At 47.8% G+C, this 21,858-nt stretch overlaps 1 protein-coding gene across 9 annotated transcripts in view; it reads right to left on the reverse strand.

Annotated features, from left to right (window-relative positions):
• ACACA (acetyl-CoA carboxylase alpha) overlaps nucleotides 1–21,858 on the reverse strand; it is a 111,105-nt gene that overhangs the window by 26,107 nt on the left and 63,140 nt on the right. For all 9 annotated transcript variants that reach the window (XM_046902304.1, XM_015295691.4, XM_046902306.1 and 6 more), the window contains 7 exons: nucleotides 20,494–20,697; nucleotides 18,536–18,691; nucleotides 17,814–17,960; nucleotides 9,907–10,176; nucleotides 9,480–9,577; nucleotides 8,234–8,354; nucleotides 7,667–7,777 (listed from right to left, as the gene is read on the reverse strand). In XM_046902304.1, the coding sequence (XP_046758260.1) occupies nucleotides 7,667–7,777; nucleotides 8,234–8,354; nucleotides 9,480–9,577; nucleotides 9,907–10,176; nucleotides 17,814–17,960; nucleotides 18,536–18,691; nucleotides 20,494–20,697 (1,107 nt within the window). The remainder of the gene's footprint in view (nucleotides 1–7,666; nucleotides 7,778–8,233; nucleotides 8,355–9,479; nucleotides 9,578–9,906; nucleotides 10,177–17,813; nucleotides 17,961–18,535; nucleotides 18,692–20,493; nucleotides 20,698–21,858) is intronic.

Genomic DNA, 21,858 nt, shown 5'->3' on the forward strand with positions numbered 1-21,858 from the left:
GAATGGGAATCATCATGTAACGTAAGTGCTGTTATTATTCAGAGCATATCATGTGTTTATATCAAATATAAGTGCCAGATTTTTATCCAAATAATTTCAATAATTGCAATTCCCATCCCACAATTTATATTATCTGCCAGAAACCTGAAGCAGAAAGGCACATGCACATACTATAAATAGCCTATTTTTCATAAACAGGCAGAAATGATCAGAACGAATGTCTCATCAGAAAACACAATGTAGGAACTTAAAACCCGACTGCTATTACGTGCAGTCAAGCCTCAACAGATCTTACGGCGTTCATTTCCATCCCTCAGCTCTTCCTCCACACGTATCATGTCATTAGAGGGCAAAAGAGAAGCAACTCCAGGCAGAGAAGTGGGCTGGGGGAGATGCAGCAGGAGCGGGTGCACTTCTTGCATCTCTAATCTACCGGCGTGTGCAGTTCCTGCACCTTTAATTTACGAGCGTTCGGTGGGGGACCCTTCTGACTTGGGAACATATTGGCTCGGTCTAATGCTTGGAGATTATTAAAGTCAGAGCTATACTCCACTATCAAGTCTACAGATCTTTTATTTAGAAGATATGGTGCTCTAAATGCACAAAGAGCTCCCTGTCACCTTCACATTAAAGCCCCTAGTGCCTGGTAAATGGAATTATATAGCTGTCATCTCCTTTCCCCAAAGTTTTAAGAGTACAATGGGCTCATTTTTTCACACTCCATCCCAGCTTCAGAACTAAGAGACCTACTTTGTATTGATTTAAAGTCTCAGAAATAAATAAACCTGCTTCACCAATGTGATTCACAAGAAATTCATGATACACTATTGCATGATATATTTCAAGCTGTGGCTCCAGCTCTTTTTTTCCTTTGTTGAGTGATGGGGGAGGTGGGAGGCAGGGGGAGGTGGGGGAAGCTGACAGCCTGATGGTTATTGGAGATGGCTCCTGACTGCAAATCCAGAGCAGGGCCTGCCGGTGGAGGCCTCTCCTTGCTTTCATTTGGGGAGATCAGAGGGGGAAGGGGAAGAAGCAATTGCATGGGAGGCAGCAGGGAAAGACACATCCAGATGGACACTGCTGCTGCAGCTGGCCTTGCCACGGCGCCTTCTGCCTGACGATCCCAAAGTGCCTGGCTAATGCAGATGGCAACGTGAAATGTTACTGGGAGGAAACCACCTCCTTCCTGAAAGAATTCATGGGGGCTTTGGAAAATTTCCTCCTCTGGACTGCAAAATTTGCAATCCTGAGATGCGACCCATCAGACAGGATCATGACTGCTTCTGACATCTCCGGTGTACATAGTAGAAATAACAGTTAATTTGGAATGAAAATTCAGTTGGAATAGAAGAGCTTTTCGTTTGACAAAGTGAAACAATCCCAAACGAGGGATTCATCCAAACCAATACCTTTTCCTGAAGAGTTCCCATTCCATTAAATTGGCATTTTCCAATGAAAAATGTCTTGTCAAAGAATTCCTGCCTAGCTCTCCTTCTGCAGTGTAGGGAGACGGCACGTTCTGCTCAAGGTCACTCCATCAGTCAGTGGTAAATCAAAAGGACTCAATATACTTTGCAAACTAGAATTACAGCCCCCTGTTCTACATGGTGCAAACACTCATAAATCCCATCTGTCCCAGCCAGGGGTTCCCTACTCTCGACAACAGCCCTATAAACAGTATTAATAATTGTCTCCATGATACTTAGTGATCTTGCTTTTTCCACCTTCTGAGCCCCATCAGAACCCTCCCGTTCAGAACCCAACCAAGGGAATGGCTCCAGCACAGTACAATGAAGCTTTGCTCACCCAGGAGCATGGCTTTGGGCTTAATCATGAGATTATTCCAGAACGGCTCCTAAAGTTCCCACTCAACCATCCAGAATGGCAGAAAATGCATCTCCAGTTCACAGTAGAGAAAAACCATAGATGGATCATCCTGATGTGCTCCCAGGGACACGCCAAGAGATGGGAGGGCAGGACCAGCTATTCTGGGACACATCTGACAAACATCTTCTTCCATACCAGTGGGATATCAGGGGGCAGAGCGCTCCACTAAAACATACCTTAAAGGATCACCAGGAACTGGGATGCAATTCCTGCTACATGAAATGCATATGGGGTTTAAAACATGAAGAGTTTCCCTAGAAGGTGCAGGGAGAGATTTAGATGGGCAGAATAGGGGCCAATATGCACAGCTCCTGTTCAGTGGGAATAAATACCGCACGCCCACGCCGTACAAGCACCATCCACACAGATAAACCGATCGAGACCCATATTAAAAATGATAGAAGGAGGGAGGAAAAAAAAAAAGTCAACAGAAATCTATTAGACTTTCTTCCCTAAGCAAACATAAAGGGACCGATAATGTGATGTCTGGAACGTAAATTGTCTCTAATGGGAACAATACACAAATATCACCACTTAAAGAAAGGCAATTAAAAATAAAATGCAGAAATGAAGGCCGGCGTTTGTTTATTTGCACTTGTCTGAAGCTCAGGCACCCATCCTGCTCACAACTTCTCTAGGCAGAGTGAAGCCCTTTGTGCCACCAGCCCAGGTGGTGCCCAGTGCCATGGATGGGGCCGTGGGCCCCTGATCTGCTGGGGGGCAGCCAGCCTGCAGCAGGGGCTGGGGCTGGATGGGCTGTAAGGCTCCTTCCAACTCAACCATTCTACGACTCTATAACTATTCTGACCTCAGTTCCCAAACCAGACTGGCTTTGTTGGGGTATGAGCACTGGTAACCTACAGCAGGGAAACCTCCATCACCCGAGGTCCTGCATCTGCTCTGGGTGAGCAGAAAGCAGCAGCCTCCACCCAGGAAACCACCATGCTCCACCATGACCCAGAAGCAGGGGAGCCCCTCCTGCCACCAGGCCCACTGAGCTGCTGCTGAGTGTGAGCACCTCCCTGACGCCTCTCAGAGCCCCTTCGGGTCAGTATTCTCCAACAGCCCACACCCAAATGTGTCTCCCTAATAGTCTTGCTGTGCCACTATAGAAAGATTCATATCATGCATTAATAATTATAATGCTTCTTTGAATGACAGGGATGGCACTCGCTGTTCTAACTCGTATGATTTCTCTCACATGATTGCTTTGATCTAATCCCAAGACCGGAGTCATCTGGAGCAGATACTGAGCTATCCTGCCTTGAATCTCAAAAGAAGAGCTTTTCACATTCTGTAGTTTACAGTGAACCCCCCGAACAGCATCAATCTCACCGGGCCTTTATTTATTTTTCCAGATTGTGAAATTGAAGGGTAAATATTACTGCTTGCGATGCTGAAGACGGATCACTCGCACGAGACAGACTGGCAGGCTGTGAGCCTCCCATTCCTCACCCACAGCTCCACCAAGGAGCCCTGTGCCCGGTGCATGCTGCAGGGGCTGTGCTGCTGCTCCCCATGTCCCCACGTGCTGCACACTCCAAAACAGTCCCAGCAGCCCCAGGAAGTTCTGCAGTTTCCTCAGCAGCAACCTGCCAACATCTGTATATTGCCTCCTGAGCTCCTTCAGGCCTAGAACAGGCTATGGCACCATCAGATATTGTTTAATTAAATATGATTTTGAGGACAAACTTCCTCAGAAAGAAGCCCTGAGGATGGAGGTACCACCAGCGCACCACTGCTGGCAGCCGCCTTCCCACACCCCCCGCAAGCACAAACGGGTTAAGGCTCCTGGCAGCTCCCTCTTCTCTCTCCAGTATGACCATCGTCTACTTCCAGTCCATCCACTCTTTGTATTCACCCAACATTTCAGGAGTGCCCTAACAGTAAAAGAGGCCATAGTGATTCCTTACCTATCCACAGTGCATATCCACTGTGGATATCCACAGTGCAGGGATTCATTCCCTTGGCATCTCCCAGCCCTCTGACATGCAGTCTCTTCGCAGCCCTTTGGATGCTGACTATTCTGCCCATGATCCAAAGCACCCTCTTTGGGGGGAAATTTGCTACAATAAACGGAAGAACTTTTCTTTTTTTCAGAAAAGAAACCCTCTAGGTGCTCTCACTGATCCACACGGTCAGAAACAACACCAAGGAAAGAATTCCAGAAAAGTGTAAAAGATTTTGGAGACAGCAGGCAGAGCCCAATGGTTCTTGTCAAGCCCGTGTCACACCTCATCCTATGACAGTCACAGTGCCAAAGGGACACTGACATTTTGGGCGTGTGACACTTCATGGGATGGGCAGCAGTGTGATGGAAAGCCACTCTTTGTTTGCATTAATGAAACAGCCTTAAAGACAGGATTTCTTTTAAACACAAAAGACAAGGAGGAGCAAACTAATTAAAAATAGGTCAGCAACAGACTTGGGAACATCCCTGGGAGGACTGAGATGAAATGTAGTCCTGGAAGCTCGAACCATGTAAGCAATGCATAAACTGGGAGTTCTTCAGCTTACTTCTATTAAGGAGAAAAGCACTGGAAATTAACCTGTGAGTGCACGGCAGCAGCACGTCACCTGCCATGGCACCACAGCACGTTCAGCTGGTGACGAGGAAGGGGAGCTGAGGGAGGTGCAGGAAGGCACAGGGGTGGGAAAGGGGGGGGGGGCAGCCAAAGTTAAAAATAAAAAATAAAAATCTCTGCCTCAGCAAAAGTTTTCATTAAAATTTTAGACAAATGATCTCTGTGTCCTTCTCCCATGCTGCCTGGGGCTCCATGCTATTTCTATGCAAATAACAACCTCGTGGTTTATATCTTATTATTTCCACCGGAGCTGCGGCGACATGACCCGAGACGTGTGTGAGGTAGACAGCGAGAGAGAGGGAGAGAAAGAGAGGGAGAGGGAGGGAGAGAGATGGAGTGGCTGCTCGCTGAAGTGTGAAAAAATATTGTCAGGAGTGAGCGGCAAGAACAAAAAAAAATTGCAGGGATAACGTGTTTATTTCAGCCCCTCTCCCCATGTGAACCGGCACCTTTTAAAATTCATTGGGCATCAGGCGATCATGCACAATCCATCTGCTTTCACTTTATCATTTGCATTTCATGCCTCCTGGCTTTTGATGTGCTGATACTTTGATGCAGTCAGGAGACGCGCATTATCATTATTTCAATTTTCAGGGGGGTCAGCGGGCTCAGCACAGGCGCGCGCACACGCTCACGGGAGAGGAATGAAATGTCATTTCCACCTCTCCACCCCCTGCTGAAACGCGCTGCTGAAGACAAAAGGGGTGCAGATGAAATGCAGCCCGGAGCCCATCGCACCTCTCCTCGCTCCGTCCATTGCCCGCAGGTCTGGACTGCAAACAAAGACAGCTTCATCACCAGCACGGGGAAACCTCGTGTCACCCACACGGGCAATGGGGCCGAGAGAACGCCGAAATGCCTGCTATCAGCTGCCTGGCCGTGACGTGCCTCCCCACTTACAGCACGGGGACGTGGATGCAAACAGCCAGCGTGCCACGAGCCAGATCCAGCAGCAGCAGCCTCTGCTAAAACAACACTGACCCTGAGCTCATCGCCTACGCTCCAGGCCACGGCCCGATTCTGGCAGCCGGACCTTCCCCTGTGTGCCCAAACTCTCCAGCTGGGTTCACATAACGATAACGAATGAGACCAGCAGCAGACCTGCTGGCACGCAACGCTTCTCACGGTTCTCCTCTGCTCCCCCGGTGCACTACAAACAACCCAGCATCCCACGGGAAAATTAAAAAATCTAAACTTTCCAAAAAAAAAACACTGCTTTTGGTAAGCCCAACTGTCTGCACTGCTGGGGGAGCATTTTTACATCGTGTTTTCAAGATATGTATGCAGACACAACGCTGTATAATGCTTGCACAACATCTTCTTTAAAGGCAGGAATTAAAGTCAGCAATGAAAAAGATAGTCCCACATTTCTGACGCCAAATTGGGAAAAGCCCAAGGATTATTTGCATGCAGCCATATTAGAAACACTCATTTCCAACTGTCATGCAAGACAGCAGTCTCCACTTATTTATCTTTGTTTCAGGCATGACCCTTCCCCAAGTCCCTGCCCACTGAACTGGGGATCACCTGAAGGCCACAGTGCAAAGCGCTGACTTTCCTGCACAGGGCTCTTCTCAGCACCTCGGTAGGCTCCTCCTTTGCTGACCTTTAGGCAGCAAGAGGTTCAGTGCCTACATAATAGTACATGCCTTTCCAACAGAGCATGGAGGGAGAGAAAAGGACACATGGAGTGATTCAGACCGCTGAAGTCCTTGGGATAGGATGGGCTAAGTCACCCCCTGAAAGCATCTCCTTCTGCCTGCACCTTCTGACAGATGTCAGGTGCTTAATTTAGAGTAAGTCCTTACTTTTTGAGTGCCTAAACCTTAGTGAGATTAACCTAGTCATATAAAAACATTCACTCCATGTGCAGAGCGTGCAGTTAAACCCAGAAAGGAGAGTGGAAGAGGAAGACTTAACAGACTTGCTGCGCCATCTGGGAAACTCTGCAGGACCCTGATCACCAACAAATGACAGCTGGAATCAGGCAACGTACTTCACTTCAGCAAGCACTAACTGACTCAATCTCTTTTTGAAGGATGGATCTTCAAATGCCTCTTTTCCTTCCATTGATGCAGGTGTGTGTGATGTGTGTAAGAGATCTAACTGAGGGTACCGCATCCTGGAGTTGATAGGATCAATGCTTCATTCTCTGCAGAGCCCCCTTTATTCAGGGGAATAATTCATCGAGAGACTATTTTCCTTTTATCTCCCATTGTCGGGCAGGCACTCCTTGAAACGCAGCTTGCGATGAAGCACAACCACCCCAGGTGCTGGAAAGTGCCTGAGAACAAAGCTGCACAATGGGGAAGGGCATTGGCGCCCACACAATCCTAACTCCCATGTAAACAAAGCCCTCAGTGAGAGGGACAAGAGCTGGGCTGGCTGCGAGCCGCGTCTGCTGCACACAAGGAGCTGGAGGCTGGGATATTAATAGGCACGGGGCAGCAAGGGAGAAAAATCGCCTCTGGTGGGAAAAAAAAGAGCCATTTGAGTAGTGAAAGCACTGAGTTTTCTTACAGCCTGAGCTGTTCCTCCCTGCACCGACAGCTGAGATTCCCAGCAGGTTTCACCCCTTGAAAATCACCATCCGCTCTCTTTCCCAAGGCTTCAGTGCTCTCCCAGTGCTGACACCACGCTCAGGGTGATTCTGGCCCACGTATTTTGAAACGTGGTCTTCCAGATGCTGGAAACAACCCTGATTCTCCTATCGCAGCACACAGTGGGTGAGAGAAGGTACTGCCCAGTGGGCTTCTCTTCTGTCTTTCAGTCACTGCACAAACCTCTGTTAAAAGCTGCTCCTCCTTCCTCCCCTTCACCTGGTTCAGACTCAAGCCCTTCAATCTGCAGTGCTGCCCAGGTCCCCTGCCCATCTCCAGCCAGAATGCCTGCAACAATGCCTCTGGCCATCAATGCAATGTTCTTGTCAAGAAAACAGGTGCGAGAAAGGACTCTTCTCACCAGAAAAGAATAAAAAGAGACTGGAAGTCACTCTGGATGATCCCTGTACCAGTTCTTCTCCTTGGTCGGGGCTCAGCCCCTGGGACCCTCCCTTCACAGCTATGCCCGAAGCTAACAGCAAATGGGTCCAAGTACGGAGCAGGTACAGTGATGGCAGCTCAAGTCTCAGGCAGAACTCACAGAAGCAGCCACTCATCCCACATAGCTCTGAAGGCTGAGGTGTAAGTGCTTACCTTGTTGAGGGCTCCACAGCCAGTCAGGATTATGTGAGAGTTCTCAACCTGGATAGTCCTCTGCCCTAACCGAACGAGGTAAGCTCCAATTCCAATTGCCCGACACGTAACCTTAGAAAAAGAAAAAAAACAGAAGAAATCACATTGATTTCTGTCCTACCACACAGCCAAACCCTATTGATTCAAATGTCTAGATAAAACAATAAAACTAGTCATGTTTGTATTACAAGTTTATAAAATCTACTCCTCATTGCAAAACTTCAGAACCTATTGTTTCGTAAAACACAGCATCTCAGCATGCACATATTTTATTTAAGAAAGGGAGGGAAGTAGTAATTTACTGACTGAGCAAACGTGAAGCCCAATGGCTGCTTTCTGAAAGCGTCCTCCATTTAGTCTGAACGGATCCAGCCTTGTACTGGTGCAAACAGTGCTGCTCAGTGCCTACAGGAGTCAATTTACATCAACCAAATGTCTGATCCCAGGTGTATCTCCTGGATATCACCACAGGATTTTTAGCTGAAATAGATGATAAAGTTTGAAGAATAGAAAGCAGCGGGGGATTACCAAGTTGATGGTGATAATACTCTCGTAGGCTAAAGATGATTCTCCAGCAATCATGCCAGATCCTCTGAGGTTCTCTATTCCAAGTCCGTCTTCCTTTCCGATAATATCTGTTATCTTATACCTGAAGGAGACACATACAGCCTTTGAGTCACAAGGTCCAGCGATTTGCTGAATCAGTTTGCTATGAAGAAAATGAAAAGTGACTAAATATCATTAAGGCTCTGAAGAGTAATGTGCATAAAACCCATTTTGGACCCATACAGGAGCTCATTCTGCAGCCTTGCTGAGCATCATGAACAGCCCTACGTACATGCAAGGGGAGCAACACTGCGAAGAGGAAATGTCAAGGGAGAGAGGTCCCATGAAAAGCATTCTGTTACTCCCACAGGACGTGACGAGCAGTCTGATTGCGGAAAAAAAGGCAAGAAAGGAAGAGAATGCAGCCAAAAGGAACAAAACAACAGGACAAGAGATTATAATGAAGCTCTCACCTTTACTTTCTTCTTTCATGCCTTCCTTCCCCAGCACGGTCCCTTCTTACTCAGCACTCTCAGACTGGCTTCTATCTCCTGCACTAGGCCCTCGCTAAGCAAAGCACTTGAGCATGTGCTGAAGTGCCTCACTGAAGAGCTGCTGACTTTCCGTGTGCAGGCGGGCAGCACACAGCCCCACACCCAGAGCTATTCCTTTGTTCTTCCAGAGCCTGCCAGGCTGCAGGCCAGGCTTTCTTCTTCCCACGCACATCCTCCTCCCTCTCTCCAGCAGCAGCACTCCTGCTTCAGCCTAGCTCTGAAAACTTCTTTCCACCTCATCTACAGATGAGCTACCTTTGGGATGCAGCTGAGAAAATACAGCCGCCTGGAGCAGAGACGTGCATGGAAAACCTAATGCTGTAAGGCAGTGCAACCCTCCAGAGCAGGCGGAGGGCTTAGCCTTCATCCAGGAATTCTTCTGTCCTTACTCTAGAGTCGACTCAAAAAGTAATTTGCAAAATTTAAGACTGCAGGTCCCTGGGCAGAAATCATCATCCTGGTGTTACAGCATTTACCACTGCACGACCCTCGGGCACAACCTGGAGCCCCAGGCAATGCCGCAATGTCAGCACATGGCACAACTCCTCACACCCCATGCCCCGACAACACAGAGCTCCAGCTCCTCAGCTGAACACAAGGGTGTGACATGCACCACCCTCACATGTACCCAAGGAAGTGCAGAAAGCTTTTAATTCAGACTCATCTGTGCTTACCTGGACTCTCCGTTGTCCTCCACATGTTCACAGTGAACTGAGTTCAGAGCGCTGACTTTCTTATAGTCTTGAGGTGTCAGATACAAGTACTTGTATCCCTGAAGGGAAAAACAGCTCATTGACTCATTCCCATTTGTAGACCCTTCCCATTTCCCAGCAACCCTATCCAAAAAGAGAGTTTCAAGGGAGCAGAATTTAATTTAAGAGTGAGGCAAACATCCTATCTCAACATCAGAGCTCCAGCTGAGGTCACTGGAAGCTGGGAATGCTTTCAGCATTTCACACTAATTCACTCTGGTTAATGGTTCTCTGCTGCATGACAGATCCAATACCAACTTTGGACCTAACGGTCTGGCAAATACGTAGCCCACCTCGATTAAAAGAGGCTGTGTAAAAATAGGATAATCTATTTCCTGTGCCTCCTTACTTTGTATGGGTCATCTGGATCTTCCCACGCAACATGGAACATGTGCCGGATCTCCTCAGCCAAACCAATCCTGGCTCCGCTGTTGGCAGCCACGTAGATGCGGGGGATGCCATGAGTTCGAGCAAGCTCTGAAGCCCTCAGGAACAGCACGTCCTCCTGAGGCCCAAAAGAACCTATCCGGTACGTAATGTCATTGCCAATGACAATGATATCACGGCCTTCGGGATACTCCGGGGTCTTGAGGGTCATTTTCCAGGCTACCATCCCAATCTGCAATCAAGGAACAGAGAACAACAGAAGGTCAATGAATACTTTCAAGATGTGAAAGCAAGGAATTGTGCATGGGTTCCCTGTATGCTGCATTTCAGTCTTGTCCTTGGGAACCCCAACAACAGCAGCCTGCTTCCCTCTGACCCTGCCCTCATGTTAGCAACCCCTTCATTTCCTATCTCCCCTCCCTTATTTACTGTCCTTCCTCTCATCTCTCCGGCTCTTTCCCTTCTCCTTCACAAATACTGCAGCAGTTTCTTTCCAAGCCCGCCAGGATAAGTAATGCTTTTTGCTGCATATTTTTCTTTTTAACATCACCACACGATCTCTTCTGGCCCATCTTATGGAGATCAGCAACATCTGTACCCTGCGTCTCCCATCCCTCAGCCGCCGCGCGTCCCCGCGCTGGGGAGTTGGCCATCCTGGAATGCCATTAACAGATGGAAATAGCAGCGTCCCTTGAAAGCCACATGCATCACCCAGTCTCCGCTTGCCCAAGGATCATAAGCTCTGAGTACACATTCCTCAAGCCGATTGCGCATCCGCTGCAATCAGGGGGGTTGAAACTCTCATTGTGGAGACTCTGAATTCCGAACATGATGAACTAAAACGGGAGGGGGAGAGCGGAGGAGCAGCAGATAGATATGTGCCATTTAATCCAAATCAAAATGGCACAATATATAGTTGAGATCCAATCAGTATCTGCAATAAGATATGCCATAACAGGCTCATTAAAAAAAATAAAGAGACAGAGGGATTAATCAAAGGGAAGTAAAGCAGGCAGCAATCCAGAAATCCTACAACAGGCAGATCCTCGCCTCCCGCCTCCCTTCCCAGGGCTGAGGCTGCGGGTTGGCAGAAGGATGGCGTTCCTGTTCACCTTCCCCTTGGTCTCAGTTTCACCCACCGCTATTTTGACGGATATGTCATACAGGATTAATTTGTTTGTTTGCTTCCGAATATTTGCAGATTTACAGCTCCATCTCAGCACCCAACTGCAGCGTTTGGGAGAGAGAGACACTGCAGCTGTTTCAAACGCAGGAGCATAAATCCCTGAAAGGTCAGCGGGTTGCTTTGCTGCAACAGCAGCACTACAGCAAAGTGCAAAGTTGTAATGCTCCGAAACAACGGAACGGGGCTGTTGGTTGGACACGCAGACCTCCAGCCAGGGAGGTGGTGGAGTCACCGTCCCTGGAGGTGGTCAAGAAACATTTAGATGCTGCACTAAGGTTACAGGTTAATTAGACAGGCTGAGCTAATCACCTAAGAGCACCGTCAGAACAACAAAGAGTGATGGCAAGCAGCAGGGGCTCCCAAGCGGGCTCTCTCAGCAGAGGCAGCACAGTTTGGCTTCTCCGGCCACAGCTCTCCTCCCTGCACACCCAGCGACGACGGGGAGAGGGATGAAAAAATAAAAGCAGGCACCGTCTTATTTAACTGGTTTTATGTTGGCCAAATGATTTGTGCCACAGTATTTCCATAGGAAGTGGGACCATTATTCTCCTGTAGGAACACATTTGGTTTGAAAAGTATCACTGGACAGAACGTGGAAATCAAACGGGATGAATTATTCACAACCCCCGATCAGAAGTGATCATTATTTCTGATGTTCCAAACTGTGATTAGGATTCAGTGCTCAGATGCCATTTGCTCCCTGAATAACACCAGCGACACAGAATTGCACAGCACACACACATTATGCACAAGTTTTATATATATAATTTTATACACATCTTCTCCCAATAGATCTTTGCCTTAATGTAACCATTAACAGATAGTAAAAACATGATATTAACTAACGTTCGTTTTCATGGCGCTCATAAACGCCGTTCGTTTGACACACAGTGTCAACACTAATCATGGCCTAAAATTAACACCAAAATTGACTTCAACATTAATTGCGCTATCGATGGGAGCAGTAATACACACACTGATGCAGTGACAAATTGACTGCTGGTGGCAGCCGGGGCTGCTGACAACATGCAGGGAGGGAACGGCAGCGATGCCGACCTCAGCCGCCCCGAGAGCACCATGTGGGGCGGGGGGACCTTCCAGGGCCCGTAACCCCTGGAGCAGTGCAGCTGGAGGAGAACCCAGATTACGCTGCAACAGCTCAGTGATTGAGCTTGAGCCACACAGAGGTGTTATCTCCTCCTATCCCACCACAAGGACAGTGATGGAGCCCAGGCATTTCCTTGAACTGAACTTAAAGAACCCCAGCAAAAAACACTGCCTTGTTCCCATTCTGCTGCATCTATACTGTACACGAGTTTTATATGTTAGAAACGTACGTAAAGCAGCAGGCCGGCTGATGACCAGCAAAAGTGGGTGGACACACACAGCTCCAAAAGGAAAGCAAAACTAGCTTGGACTGCATCCACACCTGTGTTGCAAGGTCCGCAGCTAACTCTGAGAAAGCAAAGGCATCGTGTTGAACTAAACCGCATTCTCCATAAATTCAAGCTCCTGTCTGAGCCCGCAGATTCATTGGGAACATCACTGCCAGCTTTTGCATCAAAACTGAGCATTTTGGACGAAGGTTTCCAAACAAAGCGCTAACACCTCCATCCAGACAGGTGTAAAGCTTGAAAACCTCAGCCAGAGCAATTCACATCTCATAAAGTAACAGACCGATGGACCACAGAGACCACGGGGTAACCTTCATTAGGACCTTCCTGTGCTGTAGGCAAACGTGTAGCCAAGTGTTCAAATATACACGCCAAGATACAAGATACAACTTCGCACCATCACTTCTGCGCTCCACTAACGAAGGTATTTGAATAAAACCCTGCAAGAAATTTGGGCCATATTCTTATAAACATCCAACAATTTGTATAACGCTCCACTCACCACCATGCATTCCACCTTTTGCTAAACAAAGCCTCCCATTCGCAGCAAAGGTGTGCTCTGCGCCAACCCAGCCCTGCACCTCGTTGTGACACCCGACTATCTCACTGATGGGGGCTAAAATCATTCTGCCAATGGAGGATCACCTCCTGAAATTGTACTGCGAGTATCTCAGATGAGGGGCCACCACTTGCTGTGCAGCACAAATAGTTGTCCAGCTTCCCTGTTATTTACACCTATTCCCGGTGCAGGATTGCTCCCACAGCTCATCAAGAAGAAAGACTGGGAAATACAAAGGGAATCAACTATTCCTACAGCAATCTCTGGTAGGTTTGGGGCGGGGTGTGAAGATGGATGGGTGCTTCCATTCACCTTCACATTAAATCTCCACCTTCGCCATCCCACATTCTGAGAGAGCAGAATAGTGCTTATCTGCCTGCTGTACAGAGCCTGGCGGATGTTTTAATACCCTGTGCCTGTCATAAGATGCAGGGACGTGGGGTGACAAAGCAGAACGTGCAGTTCAACTACCAAGCTGTGCTCGTATAAAATTCATTAGCTACACCTTTGAGCCCCAGGCGATCCACGGAGCTGGCGAAGCAGTGCTGCTGCAGCCCTCTGCCCAGCGCTGGCTGCAATGTCACCTGGCCAGGGAAAGGTGGCTGCCAACACACCTCCAGCAAGGATTACTTCTGAACCTCATGCTGCTGAGAAGGAAAAACTGTGACATCTAGTGCCCAGAGGGAAAATGACACACGTACAGAGAGACCGAGACATGGGGTGATGTGGGGTGCTGCCCAGGCTCTCCTCACACTCACTTTCTCCCTGCCCCTGGAGATCGGTTGGCTCCTAGCAGCAGCTGGTGCAGTCCCACTTCTGGGGCCACACAAACCAACCCTTCCCAACATCAGCACATCTCAGCCACACACTTCTGCCACTCACTGTGGAGATCTCAGCCAGAACCGTACAAGACTGTGTCACTAAGAAGAAAGGCTTCTGTTTGTTTATTTAAAATTAAACTAGCAGGAATGTTAGAATTTGGATTTGTTTTCTTTCACCTATATAAACTCTGGCCGTTTCAACGGCTCTTCTCTACCTAAACTGAGCATAGAGATGGGCTGAGCGTCCCCCTTCTTCTGCTTAGCTCTTGATGTGGCCACAGTGGTGCAGTAAGAGCCCATTTGTCCCACAGTCCCATCCGGTAACACCCTCAGGAGCATCAGAAGGGAGCTACTGACCGGTGTTTGATTCTGCTGATAAAGCACTCTCTCCTTCAGCTCTCCTGTATATACCGACCAGCTCTGAAAATTATTTGCAAACTGTTCTTCACTTTTTAGGATTGCAAATTCAATCTTATCAAGCGTGCTGGCTTAGTGAAATGTTACGGCAGCAGACAGAGCTAAGTGGAGCAGTCTCACGTGTAAGCAGAGGTGTCAAAGCAGCCAGCACTGTAACAGAGGACACACAGGAAGGAGTAAGTGGGGACCAGAAGACAGTTCATGAGCTTACTGTGAAGGATCTGGAACAGACATCACCTCACAGACAGCCCGAGGCAACATCCAGGATTCTGTCTACAGCCCAAAGAAACGGCAGATGTGTTTCAGCACGAGCTCTGGCTGTACTGAGAGGGCACAGGAATGGAAAAAGGCCCCGCATTACTGATGCCTTCTGGGCTATGGGAGCACACGGCGCGGCCAGCAGCACTGCAAGCTCCCCCGCGTGGCCATGACAGGACAGACCCTCTGCTCAGAAGGAGCAAGTGCTGCCTAGGAATAAATAACAAGTTGTATTTTCATGGTCCATTAAGTCCTTGGCTTCTTTGTTGAGACTACCAGCAAAGAGATAATTACTGCCAAATGAGGTGGTGGGTTACACGAAGTGGTCATAAGCTAAACGGAGAAAAACCTCTCACACTGTGAAAGTTCTTTGAGATTTCCCATTTCACAGATTTCTCTGAAAACAAAAACAGCATCAGCCTGGTTAGCCCAGAACAGCAGAGCCTGTGAGGATGGGAGGCTCCCAGCCCTGAGCTCTTGCTCTGCCCGGCGTTAGAGCAGGGATCGCAGCCTCCGTTGCTGACATCCAGCTGAACGCAGAGGCCAAAAATCTCCAGATTTTATGCCGGCTTCTCAATTTCACTGGCTGGCTAAAACAATTAGGGCACTTAGCTGGGCTGAACGCTTTAAGAGGAGGAGTGTCTTGACCCCTTTTCATATGGAGAAAATGTAATTGTTCACACTGTGTAGCACAGCCCCAGCAGAACAGACAAGTCCTGCCCCAGCACAGCTGACACCACGCTGGTGAGGCGCTTCTCACGTGGGGGAACAGCTCTGTTTGAATCCCTGATATAAAACAAGTATAAGGGAACGGCAGAATATCCTGAGTCAGAAGGGACCCACAAGGATCCTCCAGTTCAAATCCTGGCTCCACAAAGGACCACCCAAAAACCAAACCCCATTTCTGAGAGCACTGCCCTAACCTTCCTGGCCGCCCGCAGGCAGAACAGTGACAGGGGCCTCAATGCGCTGAGCAGCGGCTGTAATGATTACAGCCACAACTTTCCTCTGTAGGGAAAAAAATAACTGAGTCCCATAGCCCTGGAAATGCCCTGCCCAGCAGCTCACTGGGACCCACAGTGGGAGCAGCTCCCAGGCTGGGGCACAGCCCCCAGGCACCGACCACCAGGCCCTGCTAACCAAACCTGGGGGAGCAAACACTCTGTAACACCACAACCAGCACTCAGCAAGCACAAATGAAGACTCCTGGAACGTATTTACTTAAAATATCCTTGCAACAGTCCCAAGTCTTTCCCCCTTTGAATACGAGCAGCCCTAACAAAGGTAAGGCCTCTGCCTGACCCCGTCAGCATCCCGCCTCCATCTTTGTTGGACCGAGAGCCTCATGAGCACGGCTGTGAAAATTTGTTTCCTCAGCTGAGCGAAATTAAACCCTAAAAGCCTCGAGTCGGCTCCTCCTGATAAAGGAAGTGCAGCGGGGAGGAATGAATCCGCTCGGCAGCTCGTCACCCCGTGAATGTCACCTGTCCTTCAGAGTGCTGCCGGAGCCTCTTCCTCAGATTGACCGCTCTCCCATCTGAATGAGCGCTATTGTGTGCGGCAGCTATTGGTAACAGGATTCAATACCGACGCCTCAAACCTCATTCCAGCTGCACGTGGTCCCACGGTAACCGCCTGGCAGCTGAGCACCACCGGCCGTGGGCTGTGCGCCGCACTCCTCGCTCGCACCGCTCGGCAGGCAGCCAGCCCAGCGCTGCCCTGCAGGCCCCCACCTCGGCCCTGCTGCTGCTGCAAGGCAGGGCAGCACCTGCTGTGCACCTCTGTAAGAGGACACGTTGAGGAGACAGAAAAACACGCGGGAACGCTGCATCTGTCTGTCCTGCTTTGCAACGAACCCCTCAGCCTGACCGCCCCAGGAGGGTCCAATCCTGCACAGGAGGTTGCACCGCACACCACAACAGCCGTGCAATTTGTTTGCAGATTGAGTGCAACAAAGTCTACCAAGGGTTAAATAAAACTCCTAATTTTTTTTTTGGTGGTCTTTGGGTACAGAATCTCTTATAATAAGACTATTTGTATTCATACTGGCAGAGTAAACAGTACATGTTCATGCCCAGGCAGCTCCGTGCTTGTAATTTCAGCAAGAGCAGAGCTACGTCCCTGAGGGACTGTGCTGTTTCCCCAGCCACCATCCGCTCAGACACTGAATGAGTGCAGAGAAAGAGAGAAGGATGCTGGCGCAAGGCTCCGCAGCACCACAGCCCCAGCTGGGATGAACTGTCCTACTTAAGGTGGTTCTGCCATAGGCCAGCGAGGCAGCAGTGCTCTCACAGTCACCGCTGCCTAATTAGGTTAAATCTAAAAATATCATTTTTGAAACCTTCCCCCAATAAGAGACATGTAATAAACAGTGATAATAACCCTTCTTTCCTCTCAACACCATCCTTGATGTTCTCAATGTAATAATGTTTGGGCAAGTCTTATGTTCCATAACCAGTAAAAGGCACTATCCTAGTTCAGCGATGCCAAAAACATCAACACCATCACTTAGAACAGCTCAAATTTGAATTACTGCAGAAGCATTCGCCTATGGAATCCCACCTAGCCAGGACCAAGCACAAACAAAAACAACCCCAAACCTGCTACAAGTTGCCTTTCTTCTCTAGCTGCTCTAATGCTGCTTTAATGCTGCAGCCCACAGCTTGCTGACACAACACAGCAGCAAAAGCCCACAGCTGTACGGCCTCCTCTGCCTGCAGCCGAAGGAGCAGCAATTAGTCCAGCAGCATTAGCAGCCCCGTTGGTCCCATGGAAATCACTCACTAGAGGGGGATGTTGCACACACCTTGCCCACGTGCTACACAAACACTGCAGTATTTCAATGGCAAGCATAAAATTGGTTTTTCATTTTTAAGCAAATGAAAACATTTCTATTTAGTCCTGTAAAACATATTTGGTTCAAATATAAACCCCAGTTACTTGGAATAGCTGAAGGAGCACTTTTTAATTGTGAAGGAAAAAATGGCACAGGCACAGGTTTGAAATGGAATCATCATTTACTATGGAGTTTAAAATATCCATTGTATGGAAGGTATTAATTTTTAATGAAACAAAAATCCCATTTTCAAGAGAGAGATTTCATCTATGAAAGACTGAATGAATAGATTTTGTGCCTGGCTTGGTAAATTTTCATACAATTGTCAAACCTAGTCTAAGACACAACGTTCTGAAGGACAGGGAAAGGAAAGTAGCATTAAAGAAAGTGCAACTTGCCTCGTTTCCTCCTGGCAGCCTGTTCATGTGCACGAGCTGGCCCTGATCATCCAGCACCAATTCAGTGTATGTCAGTATGTCAGACGGCAGCGGCGGTGTTGGCAGGAATGCATGTTCATTCATAGAATCCCAGAGTTTAATTAAAGACTAGAGGATGAAGAGACAAATTCTTGTTGAGAAAATGCTTTTGTTCAATCCGCTGTGAATTAGCATTCTAGAAAGAGCACTTTAAAATCCCCCCTCCCCACAATTTGACTGACATTATTCCGTGGATATCACTTATTTTGGAATTTAAGCTATGAAACACAGTTTCACCCAAATTAGCATAATTCAAATTATGTGATTCAGGACAGAACCCAGCAAATCAGATACACAATCAATTCTGAAACTCATTAGCAGGTTTTATAATGCATGCACTGTCCAACCTTCAGGAAGGCTGGATAACAGGGTGGTAAAACAAAGAAACACAAACAAGAAATGCAAGATGGTTTACATTTCAAGTTCTGCTGTTAGATCTATTAATGGAGCTGCAGCAGCACTTGTCAAGGATCCTTATTTTTTTTCAAAGCTGACCCAATTCAGAGTTGTGCAGGCCCCAGGGAACCACTGTCAGTCATCCCAGGCCACTTGTTTCCCAACAAGCAGGGATGGCAACACACAGAAGTGCTTTGCAGGTACAGAAGTTCAGAACAATCCACCAGGCCTTAACAAAGTATGCTCACCTGCCGAAACATCTCAGGAATGTCATAGACATAGGATGTCCCTAAAGACTGTGCCTGGAATCTCTTGGACTGAAGAAGGTCCTTGGTCACGTATGGGGTATTTATCAGCATCCCGTGAAGTGGTCCCTGTTTATCCCCATAGGCCTGGAACATAATCTGCAGTAGAAGACACAGTCAATTTCACCTTAATCCATCAGTTCCACAGACCTACCTCATTCATATTTTAACAAAAATCATCTGGATATTCCACATTGGCCAGGCTTCTTCCCATTCCCTACCAATATGTTAATACTCACATACCCTGTAACACCATGCCTCATCATGCATTACTACCCTTTGGAGACAGTGCTGGACCATAGCCGCATGGATCTGAGCATCACTGACTTATTACTGCATCACAGCAGAAAGCAAAGTGAACAGAGCCACGTCCCCACAGAAACAACCCGGTGACATAGATGACTTCACATCCACCAGTATTTCCCCTGACACCGTATCTACGCCGATGGATTGTGATAGCTGGGAGCAGAGAGGAGAACTCTGTTATTTATGGAGTCGAACAGCACTGTATCCGTATCTCCACTGACTGATCATGGAAGCTAGGTCAAGACTTGCATATGTCATTTGGCTTGAAGTTTTGATATTATAAGTTTAAAAGATTTTCCCAGAGTATCAACATGAATTATCAGCTGCCATGCTTCATGGCACTATATATTCCACTCAGCCAGGACTTGGAAGGAAATCTATTTCAACCGAGAAATAAACACGAGGAGCACTGCATAACTGGGACAGCGCTGCACAAATGCTGCCTCATAGAAATGCACCTAACAAAAGCAACACGATCAGGCTTTCTTCTCAACAGAATGATTATCAGACCTGATATTGTGAACTACAGGTGTTTCCTAATTGTGGGGGAGTTAATTGCAGAATTCCACAGGAAAGAAAATTCAGCAAGTAAAGTCTATTTTAGGCTTATGTCCAAAGGAACAGTTCATGCTCTGTCCGCACAAACACTGCTCTGTGAAGCTGCTTTGTTGATGGGGAATCTTGTCAGGCCAACACGCATTTGGGCCAGGGTCTGTGTTAGGAACCCGTACTGATCCACAGTGACCTTCACAAGTGACTAACAAAGCTTGAGGGTAAAGCTCAGCTCCTGCAGATTATTAAAACCCTCTTTCTCTTTCCACTCAAAGGCAGAAATGCAGCAAGATGTGGATGCTATCTGCTCTGAGATCTCCAGAACTGGACAGACTGTGCAGCCAGGCGGCACGCTGCAAGAATTCAATAGAGAGGGGGAGAAGAGGTGATTCAGCACTCTGGGCTGCACATTAATGCTGCCCAGGCGATTTATTCTGTTGCTACTTCTGCATGGCAGGAAGATTATTACAGCAGGAGATGTAAACATTTCTGTATTTAAATATTTTTCATGCTTCCTATGGTTCATGCACTTCAGGATATGTAAGGATTTGAGTTAACCACAATATTCTTACGCCATGAAAAGCACAAAGACCTGAACAGCTGTAACTGCTACAAAAGAGCCCATTACGCTTAATAAAAGTGACATAAAAGCACCTTCCACAGTTTTATAGCATCCTACCCAAGTCATTCCCTACACCTTCAGAATCACAGAACATGCTGGGCTGGAAGGGACCCGCAAGCATCAAGTCCAGCTCCCGGCTCCAAACACAGCTACCCAAAATTCACACCACGTTTCTGAGAACATACACAAAACAATCAGAGGACACGCACTTATACAGAACATTATATTTACGACACCTACATTCCTCTTGCAAGATTACTTTACAATGATATGCTCTCCTTGGTATGGCAAAGTTTTATACTGGTATGGCCATTTTATATTACCTGAAAACACAGCAAACCACAGAAGAGCTGTACCAGGTGTAATGTGCCCCCCGCCAAATACTTTGTGCACAAAACAACGGAGCCACGTGGCACCATACCTGCCCTGTCCTGGAATCCGTCACCTCTTTGTACAGGCTGATGTCCAGGTAGTAGCCCGACTCGTTGGTCAGGAAGAGACGAATGGGGATGGCCTTTCCTGTCGGTGTCAGCCGAATGTTGATCTTCAGCTCGGCCTGGAGGACGCGGAGCTTCCACAGGCGGCTCCCGTAGCGCATCACCATGCTCCGCACGGATTCCTCGATCTGAAAACACAGAACTTGCCTCACCTTTCTGGACACAGCACCCTGCTGCTGCAAGCTTCTGCTCCAAGGGCAGCCCAGCACATTTTGGGGCCGCAGAAAGGGAGATCAGAACTCCAAACAGCAGCACATGAGCTGCTACCAGACCCTGCTGGCTGGTCCTTTCTCATCCTGACAACTCCTGATATGCAGGAGCAGGACCCAAAACGCAGGGCTGGCACTGAACTCGGACCCCTCCCCCCACCCCAGCACCTCACTCCCCAGCCAAGCGCTGCGTCCCCTGCACTGACCTTTCTCCCGCAAGCATAGCTCAGAGCTCAGAATTACAGAACACAGGAAAGTGAAATCCTTGACAAACAGTTATGTAGCACTTATATGCACAATAACCATGTTTCACAGCACACGCGGTACAGTGCTTTAAATCAACAAAGTAATTACTGCTTGGAGCTTGGCCTTCTGGTGTTCTATTAAACTTTGTAATATACTACTGTTGGCAAATAGCGCATATTAAAAGAAGGCAATTTATAGTCTGTTTTTAACATTCTCTCCAAAAAAAAGTCTCCTTTCCACTGCTGCTCAGGAAAAAGTCACAGTGCGCATCTGAAGGCTGCACACCCCTGGTGCTCCTGAGAACTGACGGGTCGGGATTCACTGAGAGAGCATTTATTCAAAAGCAATTTAAATCACCAATTTTTAATCAGGAGTTAAAGTCAGCAAGCAAGAGATCCTTACTCCGATAACCAATTCATCTTTTTAAACTTTCAGTTATTCTCATAAGGAAAGGTCAGCTCTCATATCTTTTGGTAACCATGAGCAGAATGCTGATTCCCAACCAAACGCAGCCATGCAGCCTTTATGGGGTATTCAGGACCTCCTTTGCAGTGGTCTGCTAACCAGAAATGTAATTCATGCCTACAAACTTTTGTTTATCCATTCTAATCCCTCATGTCTAAAAAAGACGTAAGGAATATGAGAAGTGGCTCTTGCAAACAGCACAGATATTAAAGCTCTTTTTACCTAAAAGGCTTCCAAAGCTACCCCTAACAGCTCTTCCTTAACACACAGCATTACTCTGTTTCTATCTGGTACTGACATTCACTGCTAGCTCATTCCCAAGGCAAAAGTATACTCCATATGTCTTACATTGACAAGAAGAAATCAAAA

This window comes from Gallus gallus, chromosome 19 (assembly GCF_016699485.2).
Source record: "Gallus gallus isolate bGalGal1 chromosome 19, bGalGal1.mat.broiler.GRCg7b, whole genome shotgun sequence".
NCBI classification, from domain to species: domain Eukaryota; kingdom Metazoa; phylum Chordata; class Aves; order Galliformes; family Phasianidae; genus Gallus; species Gallus gallus.